General features: G+C 42.9%; 1 protein-coding gene across 1 annotated transcript in view; it reads left to right on the top strand.

Annotated features, from left to right (window-relative positions):
- The first annotated feature begins 7,867 nt into the window (after window positions 1–7,867).
- col16a1 (collagen, type XVI, alpha 1) overlaps window positions 7,868–20,348 on the top strand; it is a 63,343-nt gene continuing 50,862 nt past the window's right edge. Inside the window, exons 1-2 of the mRNA XM_029442630.1 lie at window positions 7,868–8,101; window positions 13,729–13,846. Coding sequence (XP_029298490.1) covers window positions 13,771–13,846 — 76 coding nt within the window. The 5' untranslated portion in view covers window positions 7,868–8,101; window positions 13,729–13,770. The remainder of the gene's footprint in view (window positions 8,102–13,728; window positions 13,847–20,348) is intronic.

Raw genomic sequence — 20,348 nt, 5'->3', positions numbered from 1 at the left:
CCTGGTGCAGATTCAGTCAACGATTTGTCAGTTACAAAAATAAGAATGAATTTGGTCATTATTTACTTGTAAAACGAAAGGAAAGGAGGGAGAAAAAAGTGTGCTACTCCGTCTAACCCATTTTCAAATCCTGTCTGTTATGCCCTGACACACACAGCAGTGTAACAGAAATAAAAAGACGTGGCAGCATAAGATGTGGCATCAAACTGTTTGCTTTTCTGACAACAGAAAGCAGCTAAATAAATGTCTGACAAGTACTTTGAAGCCTGCTTCTGAATACATTTAATCGTAAATACATACAGTTCATTTACCACCTAAACATGAAATAATGCTCATGTTGTTTTGACACTTTTCTGTTCATTGCAGGAGACGTGTTTGTGTAACGATGCTCCAGAAGAGAGACGTGAGGAGCGAAGCGGTAGCTCTACTGGTGGAGCCTGAGCACCATGTACCCAGGCTGAGTCCTTACCGCAGCGATTCTGGTTTAAATCTGCCCTGTGGCCATTTGCTGCATGTCATCCCCTCTCTCTCTCCCCTGCCTTTTTAAATGAACTTCAACTCTTCTCTTCGTGAAGACTAGAGGCTACTGCATGGATTGTATCAACACTGTAATGTAACCTACTGTATGCGCAGCACATTGTGTTTAGCTGTGTTTATACCGCAGTCAAAGAATTGGCCGGACAAAATGATACAGTTTTCCTGAAAAAAGGACAGCTGTACCCAATCCTGTTTGTGTAACCATTGCTGTCCAACTCAAACTTTCGCCTTTGTGCAGGATCCATCATTAGGGTGGAGAAATTAGATGAACCCTGCTGCTTTCTGATGCTTTGTATCGGTAGCCCTGCTGATAACATGCTAGCAAGCTCCGAAAACAAACCTGTTCTAATGATCTCTCAAAATGTTAGAAGTTTTATTGTGTGCTGAAGCTAATTAGCCGTGGATGTGGTGGATGGGTGTTGAGATAACGAGCCTGGAAGGGACAGCACGGGGCCACCGTCTGAGCCCTATGTTAATGAGCCAATGCTTTCATTAAACCTGCCACCATCGGCTGTCAGAAGTATCCTGGACTCCCGGTGTGCTTCGTTTACCTGGCGGACAATTTGATTAGCCTAAAAGCCTCCTACCACGGGCTGATTTACAGTTCCACTGTGTGGTTTTTGGGGCTCTAGGCCAGGATTAAACCTTTCAGAAGTACAGTAGGTAATTCTATACATACCCACCTCGAGCATGACGTCTTTGTCGGCATTCAAGAAGAGTTTTTGGTCTCCAACAGACACAGCCCTGAAGTTACATCTGAGATACACAATGCTGTTATTGCTCATATTGATTTGATTATAAACATCTTGTGGTTGAGCATGCACAGCATAAAGCATGCTGATATTGATTCAGCCAGACACTTGCTGTGGTGTGTGTTTCATATGTGCTTTATGACCTGCTGTTATGAGCTACAGGGCCACTGGAGGACTCTACATCCTGTTTATATTGCCTTGTAAAGCTCGTCATGCTAATGCACTTTTGCGTCTGCTGATGCGAGTCGGTGTGAGCTTCTGCATGCCGAGGTATGCAGTATGTGTTTGCTTGGGACGTGAGTGCGCACACTTTAGCCGGGATAAACTGTCTGAGCTGATAAACAGAGAGGAAAAGTATTGGGTGATGTTAAATTGGTAATATGTATTCCAGGAGTGTCTTTGTAATCTCTTAAAGTGCAGTTTTGTATTTGAAAGCAGATTGCATGCCCATGCAGCCCCTCTGCAATTAGGAGGCAAGTGTCAACAGTCGACCTTGGCCAAGTCTTAATGCTCCTTTGGCCGTCTCAGACATCACTTCCTGAGTCCTCAGAGACAGCAAAGTGAAGAGGGCTTGGCTCCCTCGCACATCCGCTAAAAATTAATAGATTAACCTCAAGTACTGATAGAAAGTCATAGCCTCCACCTCGGAGGAAAGTTTGTTTGCCCCTGTGACCAGGTACCAGCAGAGCTATTAATGACAATGATCCTTAAAACTAAGTATTCGGTTTGTGTTGAATCAGAACTGGCATCACATCACGTCCCACCAGTGCTGGATGGGCTAACAGTTGCATAACAAATGATAAGAAATTCTTGCTTATCTTGCATATATATCCAAGCATTTCGCACATACGCATTATACACATGCTATGCAGTTGGAACGCACTACATGGATTTTATGAATAGTATGTTGGTATGCGATTTTAAACTTGTGTCTTGTTTTAAGTTGACTGGCAGGGAAAGGAAATAATAACTGTGATTCTGTGACTGTAGCTGTAACTGTAACTGAATTAAAATAGATAGATAGATAGATAGATAGATAGATAGATAGATACTTTATTGATCCTGAGGGACATTTATTGTAACCTTGTATAGTGGTAATTGTCTCAACCCAGGAATATGAATAAGCCAACTCAGTCTTCAGTAATTGTGTGTTTTGGACAGCACAATGTTGAAACAGTGCTGCAGAGACTCAGGTAGAGGCTTGTTGGTTTAGCGTCTGCACAGGTGTGATCAGGTACACATTTGAATGGGACTCCGCATTATGAACATCAGGAATGAAACAAATTACAAAGTCCACACACTTCCACGCATAAATTATGTCCTTTACAGAAGTTGAGCATTAAAGAGATACACATCTATGAAATGGAGTAAATTATAGGGGGCAAGCGGAATTTCTGGTTTACTGGAGAAGAGAGTGGGGGATAATCTGAACAAGAAGGTCGTCTGTGTTTAATGTGGAAAATGCATTTGGCATGCTTGTGAGACTCTTGTTAATATGCAGCATGTTTGGAAACCCTTCCAGGAAGAAAATCCTTCTCTTTCAAGAAGTCCTGAAAGCAGTGAGCTCTCGTGAACCTCTGAGTAATGTGGCCTGGTGATCATGTGACCACACATGCTTGATGAGGAGTACACCAACTCTTTCCAGACTCCAATGGAAAACTACTGCTGCAGCTACTGTATTTCTTCCACAACTTTTTTGGTCTCTGTCCCTCTTTGTGTGTGTATTTTCTTTTCTCCCCCCCCCCCCTCCCTCCCTCTTATTAGCCTGTGTCAGCATATTCCACAGACCCATCCCCACGCCTTTCAAACCTTTCTTCTGGAGAGAGAGAGAGAGAGAGAGAGAGAGAGAGAGAGAGAGAGAGAGAGAGAGAGAGAGAGAGAGAGAGAGAGAGAGAGAGAGAGAGAGAGAGAGAGAGAGAGAGAGAATATGTGTCAGTTGGCCAAATAGGCTCCACATGCTTGTCATAATGGCGCAGGATGTGGCAGACATAATCAACTCCCTCTTCATCTCTTTTTCACCTCCCCATCTCCCTCAGTAACTATCTTTCGCTCTTCTCTTTATGGATCCCATTCCTTCTCTTTATTGTGCTCTATTTTGTGCTTCCCCCGATGTCACGACAGGCAAATTAGACTTTAGTAACGTATTACACCGTCTCGCTCCAGTCTTAAATCCAAAGTGTGCTCGGTGTGTGGCGATGTTGTAACTTAAGTTGCCGGTTTGCTGCAGCAGTGGGAGTCTGACTTTATTCCATGGCTTATTGCAGCAATAATGCAGACCAGCAAGCTGAGGAGCGCTACACACACGCTGTTTTATTCATGCAAAGCTGAAGCCTTGGTTACATTATCAGTCAACAAGAGCCAGTGTTGGGTATTAAGCCAATTTACTGGTACACACCGGTGTACCGAGGCTTTTAATGACTATGAAAACAGGAGTCCCTCACACTAATTCTACTGTGTGATAGGATGTGTGTAGTGCGACTTTAAGTATGTGTGGCTATCTCTTTCCTCATTGATTGACTTTATATAGGCACTCATGCTTGAAACAGAATCCACTCCTCTGTCTGCAGTAAAGATGCAGGGACTCGCAGAGTGTATCTTCCCGTGTGTGTGTGTGTGTGTGTCAGATTTTTAGCAATGCATGTGTAAAGGTTCACTGACTGCAGCTCTAACGTGAATGCAAAAAAAAAAAAAAAAAAGACAAAGCACGTTTCCCTCGTTCTCCTTCTTCTTCACCCACCCCGACCAACCTAAAGCTAACTAACAGCCACCCACCCATCCCGTCTGGTCCCCTCTCACAGTGCTCCCTTGCTCGCCCATCCCTCATCCTCTTAGGGGAGCATGGGAGCATGCAGTGGAAATAACAGAGCCAATAAAGACACTGCCAGAATCCATCCACTCCCTGCACCTCACATAGTTGCTGAGGGAGAGAAATAGTGGTGGAGTTGTTGGAGAGGGGAATAAGGGTGGGGAAACGAGAGAAAAGTCCACCTCTAATGTCTACAGCTATGGCTGACGGTAGTGGTGGAGGAGAGGATGCAGGAGGCGTGGGCTTGGAAGAAGATGAATGAGGGAAGATGGAGCAGGAGGGCAGGATAGAATGAAGATGGAGAGACTCGGAAAGGGGCACGGTAGATCTGGGAGGCAACATGTGCACACACATACGGACCCCCCTCCCCTGATGCCGCTGCGTACCTGTGCTGATCCTGGAGTACCCCCTTGAGGACTTTGAAACAGGTGCCAATCCTTTCCAATCCCACACCACTCGAGAGCTCAAGAGTCCTCAGCGATAATCAGACTGGATTGCCTTTCTGCTAATTTTTAATTATTGGGAAGTCAAGAGAGCTTAGATTGAGAAGACCTATTTAATTCTGAAAGAGGCATCCAAAAATGAAACGGGTGCATAAAAAAAAGAAGGGCAGAGTTAAAGTTGAACAGAAGGTGAGGCGAAGTGCTGACAGAATAAAGCTGGTTCGAAGCGAGGCCTCGCATCTTGTAAATCATGGAACGTTTTCAGACCACCATACGATGCCGGTTGACTAAGTCATTGATCCTCCTTTTCAGAGACGGTCCCACACCGAGAGCTGGAACTCGGCCAAACCTACCAACCTTGTACAGTATGTGTTATTGTAATGGATCACAGCATCACACACACACACACACACACACACACACACACACACACACACACGTACAGTATACACATTACGCACACACCAAGTCTGTAAAAGTTGGACCAGTACAACCAGGCCATAATCAGAATCCTTGTGTTCCCTGACAACAGCGCAGACTGATTTGAGATGCAGCCAATTTCTTCGCAACCCGAGACTCCCCCAAGGCTCTGAATTTTTACAATGATATCTCAGTTGTCGATCCTTCACAGCAATCTTTTACTTTGTTTTATTGTTTCCCTTTTCTTTTTTTTTTTCATGATGAAGCATTTATGATCATGTCTCTCAGGTTTGTCATTACAATTTAGTCCCACCAGGCGAGGATATGAATGGCTCTTATGCATGTGAACTGGAGCATTTACATCAATTCTCATTGAAACTGGAGACGCATGCCTCGGCATCGCCTGATTTTACGTAGAGAGGAGCTGTGAAGAAGAGAAGACAAATCTGTTCTCCGTATGGAGCTCTCAGAAGGCTTCTGAAGCAGCGTTTTCTTCATGTATAATACAGAGACCTTCAAAATGATTGCCTCTTTCTTGTCAATCCTTTCTTTTCTTTCTTTTTTTTTTCTTTTTAAAGGAAGGTGTAGTAATTATTGTATAGAATGTTCTTCTGCATTGACAAGTTTTGAACAGAACGCTACAAAGCAGAGAGATGTATCTCTGCTTCTTAGTCAATGACATGTATCGATGTTAACAAAGCAGATCAGGCACATAGCTAAAAGTGGATTATGATCAAAGAGTGTTTGTAAAGCAGCAAAGACAACGTGTTTGTGTGAGAGGGGGACATATCTCTTTATAGAGATGCATTCATGATGATTTTGGAGATCAAAAGATGAAAAGTTCCCATCAGGAGATTACATTATCGTACCAGAGGCAGTGAGGACAGCGCTAGCACTCCTCATAAATATTATGCTAGCATGCTAATACGCTCACGCAGACATGGGAATGTAGTTTAAAATTCTGATCTGATGGTAGCACTAGATAAAATGTTTAATGGTTCACCAGAGTTATTACATGTCATCCTGAGGGTACCTGAATGTCTCTTTCATGGCATCTTTCCAATAGTTGTTGCGACATTTCACTCAAAATCTATTATGTGCCAATCCATCAAGAAAATGTTGAGATATTTCACCATATGAAATGAAAACTTTGACTGCTAGTGGTGTCAGGGGGAAACCAAGATCATTAGGCGTCATCGTCTGGGCTCTGTGAACGATTTTCTGAAAAAGGAAAACTAAATTTAAGTAATTTTTTTTTAAAGTCATGTAAATAAATCTAAATTCAAATTTGATGGAAAATGGATTGGGGGAAAATTCAGCATGAAAAATTCAGAATTTGAACATCCTGTCTGCCAAGAATAAGCAATTGACACCTGTATTATTAGGTTACTTTCTGTGAGCCATATGATCCAAGAAAGAAACCTACAGGTGAGTGATTGGAAACACAAGAACATTTTCTCTCAGAAATCGTGAACCAGAAAAAAAAGGAAAATCACATTTTTGAATTTGCACTTGACATGACCTGCTCATAATTTCAAAGGGGGGAATTCAACTCACATGCGTTCAGATAAATGGTTTTTAAAGGAACATATTCCACTGCTATTCAGTCTTATTTAAGTTCTGACATTAAGTATTCAGCAGTGAGTAAAACAAATGAGGTGTTCAGTTTCTCAAAGCATTATTACTTCCTTTCTTTGCTCACATACTTATTGTGTCATGAGCGCATATGAAGACATGTGTACACACACACGCATACGCACACACACACACACACACACACACACACACACACACACACACACTTGATGTCCCACAGGCAGTGGCCAAATGACTTTGTTTCCACTAATGTTGTTGATTCGGAAAGGTCACGTTCGGGTGAACGCAGAGTTCAAAGGTTGCAGCATTGCTAGACAGCTGCAAAAGCCATTGATGAAGAAAGCACAGACACCCAAAGAGGCTTTGCTTGAATTCACAAAGTTGTTGAGCCTTTCTCTCTTATTATGCTCTTTGAACTTTTTTCTCTTTCTGAGCTAGAGGTTAAAGCTAATGAGAAAGTGAAAGATAATGGCTTGAAAGAGAAGTTGACCTCTGAACAGAGGAGAGAAATAAAAAGATGTGAGCACTCCTCAGTACCTATTCAGCCACATCAGAGGGGGAGGCACACATAAATCAAACACCAAAGTGATATTTATATGCCTCCTGAACTATTTACTTACTGACAATAAAGGTGGAAATTTTATACGGCTATTAAGACGAGTGTTTCTGAATGGTCAGGGGCGGCAACCGAGGCCACTTCATGGATTGGATGCAATAAAACCCAGTGATAAAACAATATGGAAGCTGTGGACCTGGCCGTCAATCAAAGGTAAGTATGATAATCAAGTTCATTAATTTTAATGGAATAAATTCTTCTCAATAATGCAGCAGCAGTTGCTGCCATTATCCGTATTTCTTGTCTTAATACAGTGCTTTAACCCAGACAGAGTGGACGTTTTCCTTACCGGTGAGCCATGAATCAGACAATGAGAGGGGAGGGAGGATGAGGAGGTGAGGGTGTTAGTGTGGGGGTAGACTGTGAGGAGGGTAGGGGCCTACAAGAGCTTGGTAAAGACATCAGAGAAATGCCCCTGGCTCATTTTCCAGCACTGTGGACAAGGTGATGTCACTACATGTTTCACTGAGGGATCTCCCCATAGAGAGGAAGGGGGGGGGGGGAGAGAGAGAGAGAGAGGGAGTGTTAAAAAAAATAGACAGGAAGAGAGAAAGTTAGGGGGATAGAGACTGAGAGGAAAAAGTAAGGAGAAACCCGAGAGAACAGTGGGGGAGTAGAAGAGGGAGAGAGAGATTTGGATTGTGCAGCAGCGGGAGAGAGAGAGAGAGAGAGAGAGAGAGAGAGAGAGAGAGAGAGAGAGAGAGAGAGAGAGAGGGGAGGGGAAAAGTTGGACACGGACTATCTTGCAGTCACTTTTTTCTTCTTTCCTTTCTCCGTGGGAGAAGCTTCAAGAAAAAAAAAAAGTCAACGGGACAAAAGACGCACTGGATTAGGTCTGATTTGCATCGCTCCACAAGATTTCCCTGGATACATACGCATCTCTTTCCGGATTAATGTGGTCGCAAATTTGTGGATTTATCAATTGTTGAAGGTATGGCTTTTGTGGACTTTTATGGACGTAAAAGTGATGCAAGTTTTAAAGAAAGTTAGTAACAAGTAATAAGACTGCAGTTGAACTTTATGCTGAAACTTTTGCAGTAGGTTCATATTGCAACAGTAAATCACATGGGAATGGTTGAGGCGTATTATACAGCAGATGGCAAATAAATTGAAGAAACTGACTGTAACGTCACTATTGAGCACCATAGTTATAGTGCAACTCCTTATGGGATTATCAAAGTGATGCTAAAGAAAAGTGTCATGACTTTAGGAGATAAACTATAAGCATGATGCACTCACTTTCTCCCAGTGGGGATCATTAAATGTTTATCTGCTGAGTAGCCCTGACACATGGTAGAAATGTTGTATTTCTTTATTGGATCTTGCAAAAAGAATTTGAACCACAACTAGTTGGTATAGCTGCCGGCAAAAAATGATGCTGATTTTCCCTTCATTACCAAGCCAAGCCTTCATACAACACGTAGACCATGGCTGAGTTGTTACTGTAAATCTAATGTGGCTTGCATCCAACCCCTGTGGTGCGGAAAAGCCTCTGAGCAGCACCGTGTTTGTATCTGCAACATGCGTATCTCTCCAGCTAAGTAATGCCCGAGTAATGACCAGTATCCAACATCTAACTTCTTGCCTCCACCTGGGGAAAACAAAGGAAAGTGCTGAGGAGGAAGCTTGAATGCCACAGGCACATCTGTTTTCCTCATTACTCAGCCATCCCATGTTTGCTGGCTTTTGCATCCTGTCTGCGCACACATCTTGAAAGTTTTCCGAGTCGTCTTCGTCACCAGTTGCTTCTTGAGAGAAAATAAGATTTGTTTCTCTGATGAGGTGTCAATCGCTCCACTGTTATCTCTTTCGTTTCCGTACTCAACAGATCTTTTTTTTTTCTTTTGAAGGTTCATTTCAACCAAAGATTATCTAAAAAGCTTGGAAACAGTTTTGTATCTTCAGGGACACTTCCCCCTGCAGGAACACGTTCTACTCCATCTTCAGACCCTGGGGGATATAACCCTGTAAACATTACAAATCGGTGTTCTTGAATTTGACTACACATTAAGTGTTGCTCACTTAAACGGCTGCAGGCTGCACATGCACGCCATGCATCTGTTTCATTTACTGATTCCAGTTCTATCCTGCCCCATGTGCCTGCTGCTATTTGTATATCATCCACTTGACTCTTTGCTTTTTCAGGTCAGTAGTGATGTAAACATAAGCAGAAATGATCAGCCTTCAGCAGGTCATCTGCCTGCTGAAGCCTGACTCAAGCATGCATAGCATGGGCTGGAGGCCATCATGCCATTAGAGTAGGCTTCACGTTACATCATTACTTATGTACATGGCCTAGAAGTGTCCATGGTAGTGGAAATTTGAGGCAACCCTAACCGGAGGGTTATTATTCCTCTTGTTCACAATCTGCAACTGTGCTTGCCTGTTTCTCATTCACAAGTATCCAAGTAAAGGCCCTGAACAGTCCAGTAAGTAAGGCTAGCCTTGGTCTCCCTTGAGTGTGATACAGCTTTGGATATTGCCTTCACTAGTTTGTGAGTTTTTCTTGCTCGCGGCCAGTGGATATCTGGTATCAAAGCCTCAGGGCATCTTTAGTTACTTTTATTCCCTCCAAGTCCCCCGTTATAACAGGCCCACAATGCACTCTCGAGTTTGGCCTGAAGCACATCCGAAGTTCCAGGAGCCAAGAGTGTACATGTTTTTATGTTCAAGCTGACATATCAGAATTACAGTAAAGAGAAGCTTCTGACAGACAAAACATTCAACAAAAATGCTTTGATACTCTGGGAGTGCCTGAAAAGATGGCAGCTTATTGACTGATGTCATCATTGATCTTTTTTCTTTCTTTTTTTTGCCATGTCAGCAGGAGGGCTCTTTGGATGGCAGTGTCAGTCTGTCGGTCTACCACTTTGGTCCAGACAGAAATATCTGAACAGCTATTTGATGGATTACCATGAAGTATTGTACAGACATTCATGGTCCCTAGAGGATGAATCATGATGACGTTGGTGATCCCTTAACTTTTACTATAGCGCCTTCAGCAGGTCAAAGTTCTGACTTATCCTGTGAAATATCTCAATAGTTACTTGATGGATCGGTATACCGACTTACTTAAGTGATCCTATGACTTTTCCTCACATTCATGGGTTTGAGTAAAATGCTAAACAACTATTGGTTGGATTGCCATTCAATTTGGAGCAAACATTCATGATTGCGTCAGGAATAACTGTAATTCTAAACATCTCATGACTTTTCACCTACTGCCATCATCAGGTCAACATTTCAATTTGTCTACTACTGTGGTTTAAGACCAAATACCTGCAAAACTATTTTCGTGTTAACTTTAATTATCATGCTAATATTAGGATGGTAAAATGGCTAGCATTGTCATTTTTAGCATGCTGGTAAAGCATGGCTGGGCCTAAAGCCTTGATCATACTCCAGGGTGTATATGTGAGTGGACAAATGTGGACTTGCACATGGACAGCGGGCAAGTATGTGCAAGCACTTTTATACAAACATCTGAGGTATGTGTACGTGTTTCACACATGCACACTAGAAAACATGACAGCAAGAAGAAGAGCTAATTGGTTGGTTGCATTTGGTCGAAAATCATGAAAACGTCAAAGAATACAGCACGTGTGACCGCTTAACAAGAATTGGGCCTAGGATGACGAACACAGTTCAGACATACACTGCAGCAAACAACTACAAAGTAGGGCAGATGACGTCATTTTCGTCACGGTCGCTGCCATGTGGAAACCATTAATCTGCCTTAAGTACTGCCTCATAGACCCGCACAATGACTGTAGACTTCTAGTCAATGCTTTGTGTGGTCACAAGCCTGTAGACAGTCCAACAATAATTTAATCCCAGCCACACCAACTAAATTCAGTTTTATAGCTGCATTACTTTTTACTACACGTTCCTACACATCCTCTGATGAGTGAGGACCTCCTTTGGAGGATTCACTTTGGGTCACGACCCCACAGTCACATCAGGAGGTTGTTTTCACTGCCCAGCACCTAAACCACTCTTGACTGTGTGTGTTTATATGTGTGAGATGGAGCAGGGTAATTTGGAAACAGAAACCTTGTGAGCATGTTGTCCATCAATCTTCTTGCTACAGAATGCCGCCGGGGGAGACAGCTGGAAAGGCATTGAACCCTCAAATATTACATGGCCGACACATTTCTGCTGGGTTCTCCCATTTAACCAGGTGGAAAATAGTCTAAACAGTGGGCTACTGGTTCACTGTTATTTAATCATCCGTGTCTGGGTGGCTAATAAGCAATTCTCTTGTCAGGCCATATACAGGACATGTTTCATTTAACTCTGTCAGAGTGTGTTCCTCTAAACAGGCTTGGGTTGGGGCTGTTGTTCCATCTGTAAGCGGTGGCAACGATGATGAAATGTGTTACAACAGAAATTGCTAAGCATTGAGCACAAATTACCTACATTGTTATATAGCACAATATAAGTACCTATTCTGTCCCTGTATTCGATCCATAAAGAAGTACTATAACTGGTAGCTGTACTGGAAATACGGAGAACCAAATCGACCCCTAGAACTACTGACCGACTCTATATTGTCGCCGAGGTGGGACAGAACAGTCCACGCGTAAATGATGAGGCGTGTGTTGTGATTGTCAATGTTGGTCACCACTTCTGTCCGCCAGTGCTTGTCTTCAGGCTTTTAGTGCTGGAAGACTTTCAAATCTGTCATTGTTTTCCTTCCTGTATTGGCTTCATACTCAGTGACCCGATCATTCGCAGTCCTGCTTACCGGGCTCACGGCCAGCCCAGCGGCCGAGCCCTGTGGCCTTACCCCATACTGCCTTTATCTGTTATAGCCAGCTGGGTGGCCCGTGAAGCTGCAGATGGAGTTCAGAGAGAGAGAAGGAGAAAGAGAGACATCCATAGCAAAACATATTAGGAAGCCTATTAAATTGTTTTGGATTATGGCCAGATAATAATAGCAATGTGCTGTAACTTTTCCCCCAGCCTGTGTTTTCTGGACTGTGATGCATTATGTATTATGTACTGTATGCACTTTTTTATTATTGTGATCATGTGGCATGAAGCCTATAATAATGGCTAGAGCTTTAGGTGGTTCAAAAAGTCGTCTAAGGCTTTGATTAACCTTCCAACTGCAGGGGAGACCATTTTAAATCTATTGTTGCTTGCTGTTTAGCTTGCGGATACTTTCACATACAGTGTCTATGTTGATAACAGCTGTGTTCTTAGATACATTGTGCCAAAGTATGATTGAACAGTGTCTTGCAAGGATCTTGCTATTTGTTATAAAATTGTAACCTGGCCTTTTAAAATTGAAGAAAACAAGGGAAGCAACCACATCATGAGTCAGCAGCCAAAACAAATATTCATAATAGGCAATTTGGCGCATTATGAGCTGTCTTTAGTATTTCAGAACAACATTTAAAACACTGTTCTCCACCATATTGTCTATTAGCTGCAAGCTGCGGGTAGTCAGGTCAGGCTAGATGTTTTTCACACAGTGTCCTCTGCCGGTCAGGAGCACCACATTGTGTACCCCCAGGGGAGTGTGGGGGTCATTTCTCCTGGCAGACGGGACAGGTGTGTGTACAGAGACACAGTCTGCTCGCCTGCCTGCCTTGAGGGCCCCGCTGTACCTGTAAACACTGCAGAGTTATGGGGTCTTCACAATATGCTGAGGGCAAGTCCAGGTCAGCTGGGATGGGTTTATGTGAGTCGAAGTGGGCGGTGTTGGTGTGTTAACGTGTGTGTACATTCTTTTGTGTGTTTGTGTAGAAGGGGTTGTAGGAAGGGAGAGGGACTGTGGAGACTGAATATAATGATGATTTAGACGTGGCACATAATGTGTGCATGTGTGTGCATGTGTGTGTACGTGTGTTTGTGTGCATGTTGTTTGGCCACGTGGAAGCATCTGGTACAACACAGCCATGGCTCCAGTGGAATAGTCTCCAGATGTATTTGTGTGTTTTGGCCACACTGTGTGTTTGACTCAGAACCAGCCAGCCTGCATGTAAATCATTTCACATCGAGTGTGTATTTTACTTTGCCTTTGTTGTCTTGGTATTTGTTTGCAGCACCATGTATACATTCATTTTTGACTTTAGAATTCTTTCCCAGATACGGTCATGTGTGTGTGTGTGTGTGTGTGTGTGTGTGTGTGTGTGTGTGTGTGTGTGTGTGTATGTGTGTGTGTATGTGTGTATGTGTGTGTGTAAGCTTAAGTGCACTCTCTTAGACATATTCACGTGCACGTGTGTGTGTGTGAGCCTGTGTGCAGCAGCTGCCCAGACGAAGGCCAACCAGATGGACAGGATAATGACTATGATCAGACTTTATAGAGTTACACTCCTTAATGAGGGACATTCTGGTTAATTCATATGCCAATAACAAAGCCTGCATCATACCACATAATTAACACATCAACTGTGACTGAGTCATAAATATACATGAACGTCTATTTAGGAGTCAAGCATAATGTACAGCTGCCGGCTGAGTGAGCAGACTGGGTGGCATTCTGACAGAAAGTAGGAAGGATTTGACTTTTTTGACTTTCTCTTTTTCTGTTTGTTCATCCATCAGCTGGCGGCTGAGGTGACGCGAGGCGTTCGGTGGAGTGAAACCATGTGGCTTCTCTGCTCCTCTCTGACTCTGTTGGCACTCAGCTTTGGATCATGTGACACGCTGATATCAGAGCAAGGTGAGTTTCCTTTTCCCCCCGGCTGGAGTTTTACATAATGCCAACTGCATAGGACAAAAAAAAAAGAAGAAGTGACATTCAGAACAAAGAAAATGCCTTGCTCTACAACATAAGGAATAGTTCAACATATGCTCATTTGCTTTCTTCCTGAGAGATGGATGAGAAGATGGACACCAATCTCATGTGTCCTTTAAAGATCTACTCCAGGCTCGATGCTAACCCAAGTTCACCAGCTCATAGCTGTGCCTTTATATTTACAGTACACATATGAGAGCGGTATAAACCAACACGCTTATTTTTCAAAAAATGTTAAACAAAAAAGGATATAAGAAATAAGATTTAAAATATTATTAGGATTAACATTTATGCTAAATTGGATTTACAAAATAAAATCCCTGCATTACATGTATATCCAGCTGTTGAATACTGCCTACCACTGAAGCTACAAAAGAAAAATGGAAAATGGAAATTTACTAATTGCTTTCAACCAACTGCTTCCCAGAACAGTCCTTGTATCTGCATTTAAATGCTAAAAAGACCCAAAACATTGTAACGATTATAACTGAGACACATTTTCAAGCTGGAGATGTGTGTTTGAACAACTAGTCACCCATGTTTTTGATGAAACTGTGTGTGTGTGTGTGTGTGTGGGTGTGTGTGTATGTGTTTATGTGTGTGTGTGTGTGTGTGTGTGTGTGTGTGTATGTGTGTGTGTGTGTGTGTGTGTGTGTGTGTGTGATGTGGCCCGATGCTACAATGACAGGGACTGTAATTACAGCTTATGTGCCTTTTCTGCTGGTAGCTGTTGGTGGCACATTGGTCAGGCTGTGGCAAGGAGGCGTGTGTGTTTACCATGTGCGGTTGTGTTCCTCTTCATGAGCCATCAATCATTCTGAGTTTCTGTGTAGTGGAGTGAGTTTTTCGGATTTTCAATGTCTGTACGTGCATTCGCGAGACAAAATCAGACAACTACGGAATCGAGAGGCAAAAGAGAAACCTATTTTAGTCTTCTGTTATAGTTATTTATTTGCTTCCCGACTGTCAGACTCCCTCATCCCACTGTCACTGTGTTCTCAAGGGGCCCGCTCTGTGATATCACTTGGGGGGGGTGGGGGGAGCTGAGCAATCCTCCATAGCTAGTGGAATTCTGAAGGGAGCTTTGTGGAGGAGGGGGGTCCCTCTTAGGAGACCCGAGTCAGAGCTTTTCAGATGAGACTGAGTCAGCTTGCAGCTCCCCTGAGTCCTGTCCCCCAGTGTTTGAAAGAGAGTGCTTTCTCAAGTGCAGCTATAACACTTTGTTACAGCAAGCACCACACACACACACACACACACACACACACACACACACACACACACACACACACATTCCTCTGACTCATCCAAAACTCTACTTACTGGTAATTTGCTGACATTACAGCAGGAATGCAGGTTTAAGTAAAACTAGTGTTGAGAGTCGAGCTGGATGATTGCACTGCAGCTCTGCAGTGTATCAGCTGGAGAGACTAGTCCCCACAGTTGAATTAAATTGATTCCCTGCCTTTAGCAAAGTGTTGCTGATATGTGGGTTTTTGTGTGCTCCACAGACCCTACGCAGTCTGAAGTTATAGATTTGTGTATTGATTTGTTTTCACTCAGCTTCCCTCTGTGTGTCTGAGCTAAGTTGTATGTTTTTTTTGATGCCAATGAATTGTAGTATTGTATAAACTCATTTGCTCACAAAGTTAGAAAAGACGAGCAGTGAGCGGCAGACATACATTACACAGCGTGGTTAGTGCTAAGGCTTACTGTTTGGATATACATATTTCCTATATGCTGTATTTAGTTCTGATTAGCCCCTGACTTTTATTAAATACTGTGTTTCTGCTAAATGTATATTAAAGTGGAACGGAAAGTGATGTAAAAACTCCATTAAAGAGCCTCTTTACTCTCTTAAAGTCGAGTTAAAAGTTGATCTTAATGCACAACTTAATACTCTTATGCCATAATCACGTAGCACGTCATTATGTGCAAAAACTGCATTGTGAAGCTAAAGAGAGGCTTCAACAGTCTGAGTCAGCAACATTCAGTACAGATGAGCGCTTTTCCAAATCTGAAATAATCTGTTAATATGATGTAATTCCACTTCAGACAGGATGTTGGGGAGGAGCATCAAACAAAGGCTTGATTAATTACATTTCATGCTCCGCACTCATTAGGCTATCACAGGCAGTGCCTGATCGTCACCGGCAAGAAATTATCTCGAGCAAAACACTTAAACTTCTAACTACGGCTGGACGATATGGAGAAAATATGCGATAACATTTTTGAACATCGTGATCAATAAGCAGATATCAAAGTGTTGCTTTCAGTTTACTGCTAAAATACAACATTGAACTGAACACAAAAGGCACCAATGAAAAAAGGAACGTTTTTCTACTCTTTCAACTTTAGTTGACACAAAAGAAAACCGATATATTGTGCAGCCTTACTTTGAACTGCTTCAGCGTGGCTGCTTCATGAATGAACCTGTCCTGTAATGCCTCTACAGCTGTACAGGAAGAAAGTGTGCAGTGGAAGTTTCATCAAAACTTCTGACAAAAAGCATAATGAGCATGCAATAACTTTGAAACATCAATAACTCAGTAAAGTAGAGCTGAATCACATCTCAGCACTAAACAACAACAACAACCAACAAGTGAGAAATGTGATCAGTCAAATGATTCAAAATGCACGTAAGCAGTTTCCTTTGTAAGTGTCACTCAGCCCCTTTCTCTAAATTCTCTAATGCAGCCTCACTTACCTATATGTGTATGCACACACACACACACACACACACACACACACACACACACACACACACACACACACACACACACACACACACACACACACATACAGGTTATCCAGACATCATGTCCAACAACAACACAATCTCATTTGAGAAGTGAACAGACCTCTGCATGTTCTCTCAAAGTTTATTCTTGTGAAGAGCTCGTAAATGTGTCACGGGTCCAGTTTGTGTCTGTGTGAGCTTGTGAGAGCGTATTGAATGTGAGCCAGAGGCCTACAAAAGGGGAAAACGAGTGAGCTCATCCCTCTAAAGTACAGCGTTTTAAGTCTTTCCACTCCTCTCTGTGCTGCAGTTTTATCTCTGGAAAAAAGAAAAAAACACTGGAATGTTCTCTCTTGTCTGTCTCATTTGGCTGAGAGGGCAAGTATGACTCTCTCTCCCTCTGCCTCAATCCCTCCTTCTTGTTTATCATGCTCTCAGTGTATTTCCCCTCTCGCTTTAACCTTACATAGGCTACATTGAATTATCATATTGAATCAACTGCAACACCCAGGCTCAGGGATTTAGAAGACTTACCCTCAGAGTCTGACTTTCTGCTGAGCAGCAGCCCAGTCCAATTATCTTGGAATGCCACATTGTAAACCACCTTCAATAATTACTATACCCTCTCTTATTGCAAACCAAACACTCTGACTCTGTGAGCACGCATGTAACCTCTTCTCCCTAGAGAAAGCGCTCTGGCAATCGTTTCGCCGCTACGGAAACAGCATTAAAACTCAGGGGCACTTTGGTTTCAGTAGACTCTGGCCACAACAAGGCACTGGTAGATAAGGTTATTGATTCCTATTTCTTCTATAGGTTGTTAAATATCAAGAAATGTTAGGCAAGGCGAAGGCAGCTTTATTTATAGAGCATATTATTATAGAGAATGTCCTCTCAAAGGCATAAAAGAGAGGTTGCACATATCTGGGGTGATGCAGTGGGCCAGCTAGAGTTCATTGTACATTGTTCTGTGTCATAATGAATGTGTGAAGGACAAGTTGTTTTGGAGTTTAATTGATGCATTTATAAAAAAAACAAATCATCCAAGTTTGTCGTTTTTCTGACACCTTTCACGTGTACATCCTCCAAGTTAAGTGCAAGTCTGTATACATCAAGAAGTAGTGTTTCACTCCCCTAAATGTCCTGATTTTGTTTAATCTTTGGCGAGATAGAAACTTGGGGGGAACCTTCACAGCAGTGTGTTGCATGACTGCCAGTGTAGTAGCATTACCTGATTTGGCAACACTCAAACACAACCCCATCAAAGAGGAAGTGAACCTGGCCAAGACCATCCAATCTCTTTCAGGCTACATGCAGCTGCTAGCGGGATCCTGGAGTGGCACTCATACTATGTGCTAATTAGGTTGTCAACAAGCAAATGCTTTCCTTTGATCACAGCTTGAGAGGAAATGGGGTTCAAGTTGCACAGTATGCCCTCTGCCAAACTGCCTGAGTACGCAACAGTCCACTAAAATATCATACATCCTCTTAGTTAAGTAGAAATAGCTTGTTAATCCCATGAGCGCGAGCAAAAGGTCTCACACTCCTACAAGTAAACACAACATTTCATTTGAGTTAAATGTTGTGTTTACTGAGAAGTAAATATAGTTGATTTATGGCCTAAAAAGTGGCTACAAATGTTTTATTTACCAATGTGATTTAGTTCAGTTTCATGTTTTTTTCATCTTCAGTTGTGCTTTGTCAGTCTGCCTTCAAAAAGTTGAGCATTTTGCAAGTTTGTGTCTGACGCATTTTTTTTGTTGCATTTAATCCTTTTAAGTTAAAGCTGCACTAAGATCACTCACATTGACAAGCCCACAGAGAATGATCTCCCAACTGCAGTTCCTCTATGGAACATTTTAGCGTCTTTCAGCTCATCGTTTTTGGCGTAATGGCTCGCAATTTTCCTATTTTTGGTTCAAGCTAACATCTTGCGTTTGTTCGTTCATTTTAGCTGTAGCAGGCGGATGTTTAAAGTAAAGAAAAGTAGAGAATATTAGGCTTACATTTTGTCAAGTGGCCAGAAACAAGAATACAAATTAATGCTGATGTTGCTTTGTGTCTCCTGGATGTGTAAATATTTAACATTGCATTACAGTTCATTTAGCTGACGCTTTTGTCCAAAGCGACTTACGATAAGTGCAAACAATCATGAGGATACAACTCCGAACAGCAAGAATCTTGCAGGTACATTAGCTTCACATAGGTACAATCCTTTAAGTGCAGAACAATACCTTCACGTAAGCCAAACAAAAGTGCAACATACAGAAACAATAGAATACAAATTCAACTATTAGCTACAAATAAACCAAACCAATACAAGTGCAACATACAAAGAACAGAATTATTATTATATATACTTTTTAATTATTCGTCAAGGTGCAGTCGAAACTGTTTGCTAACGCATTTGCTGTAACAACTTTATATGGTGATATTATGTCAATGTTGTGTAATGCTGCCCCCCAGTGGCCAAAAAAAGAAATCTCAATGCTCAATTGTTAGCATGTTAAAGTTGGAAAGTTCATGTCTTTGTATTGTGTGACTGTACCGCTGTAGCAGGCTATGCTAACAGTTAGCAGCTGAAGGATGTTGAGCTGAAATACAGTCTGATGAGTTGAGTCATACGATGTAGAGCAGGGGTCCCCAAACTTTTTCCTGTGAGGGCCACATAACTTTTCCCTTCTCTGATGGGGGCCGGGGTCAGTTTGTAACAGAAAAAGTGTGACGATCGCAGGGGTGCCTAAACGTAAACATTTATTGTTTTCCAGAAAGCCACAAATAACCAAATATTAATAACCCTTTCCGGGATCTTCACAGAAAAAAAAGTCAGGAAATAAATAACACTATTTGTGAAATAAATAATAACCAAATAACCACTGCAGGTTAAATACCCTGCATTCTGAATTAATTTTTCTCTTACCTAACCTCCATCCATCCATCCATCCATCCATCGTCTACCGCTTATCCGGGATCGGGTCGCGGGGGCAGCAGCTCCAGTAAGGAACCCCAATCTTCCCTTCTCCGGGCCACATCCTCCAGCTCCGACTGGGGGATCCTGAGGCGTTCCCAGGCCAGTGAGGAGATATAATCTCTCCACCGAGTCCTGGGTCTTCCCCGGGGTCTCCTCCCAGCTGGACGTGCCTGGAACACCTCCCTAGGGAGGCGCCCAGGTGGCATCCTTACTAGATGCCCGAACCACCTCAACTGGCTCCTTTCAACGTAAAGGAGCAGCGGCTCTACTCCGAGTCTCTCACGGATGGCTGAGCTTCTCACCCTATCTCTAAGGGAGACGCCAGCCACCCGTCTGAGAAAACCAATTTCGGCCGCTTGTACCCGTGATCTCGTTCTTTCGGTCATGACCCAGCCTTCATGACCATAGGTGAGGGTAGGAACGAAGATCGACCGGTAGATTGAGAGCTTTGCCTTCTGGCTCAGCTCTCTTTTGGTCACAACGGTGCGGTAAAGTGACTGTAATACCGCCCCCGCTGCTCCGATTCTCCGGCCAATCTCTCGCTCCATTATCCCCTCACTCGCGAACAAGACCCCGAGGTACTTGAACTCCTTCACTTGGGGTAATGGCTCATTCCCTACCCGGAGTAGGCAATCCACCGGTTTCCTGCTGAGAGCCATGGCCTCAGATTTGGAGGTGCTGATCCTCATCCCAACCGCTTCACACTCGGCTGCGAACCG

Source organism: Cottoperca gobio, chromosome 11 (assembly GCF_900634415.1).
Source record: "Cottoperca gobio chromosome 11, fCotGob3.1, whole genome shotgun sequence".
Classification (NCBI taxonomy): Eukaryota; Metazoa; Chordata; class Actinopteri; order Perciformes; family Bovichtidae; genus Cottoperca; species Cottoperca gobio.
The sequence above is the reverse complement of the archived record's forward strand: the minus strand, read 5'-3'. Positions and strand labels throughout refer to the sequence as shown.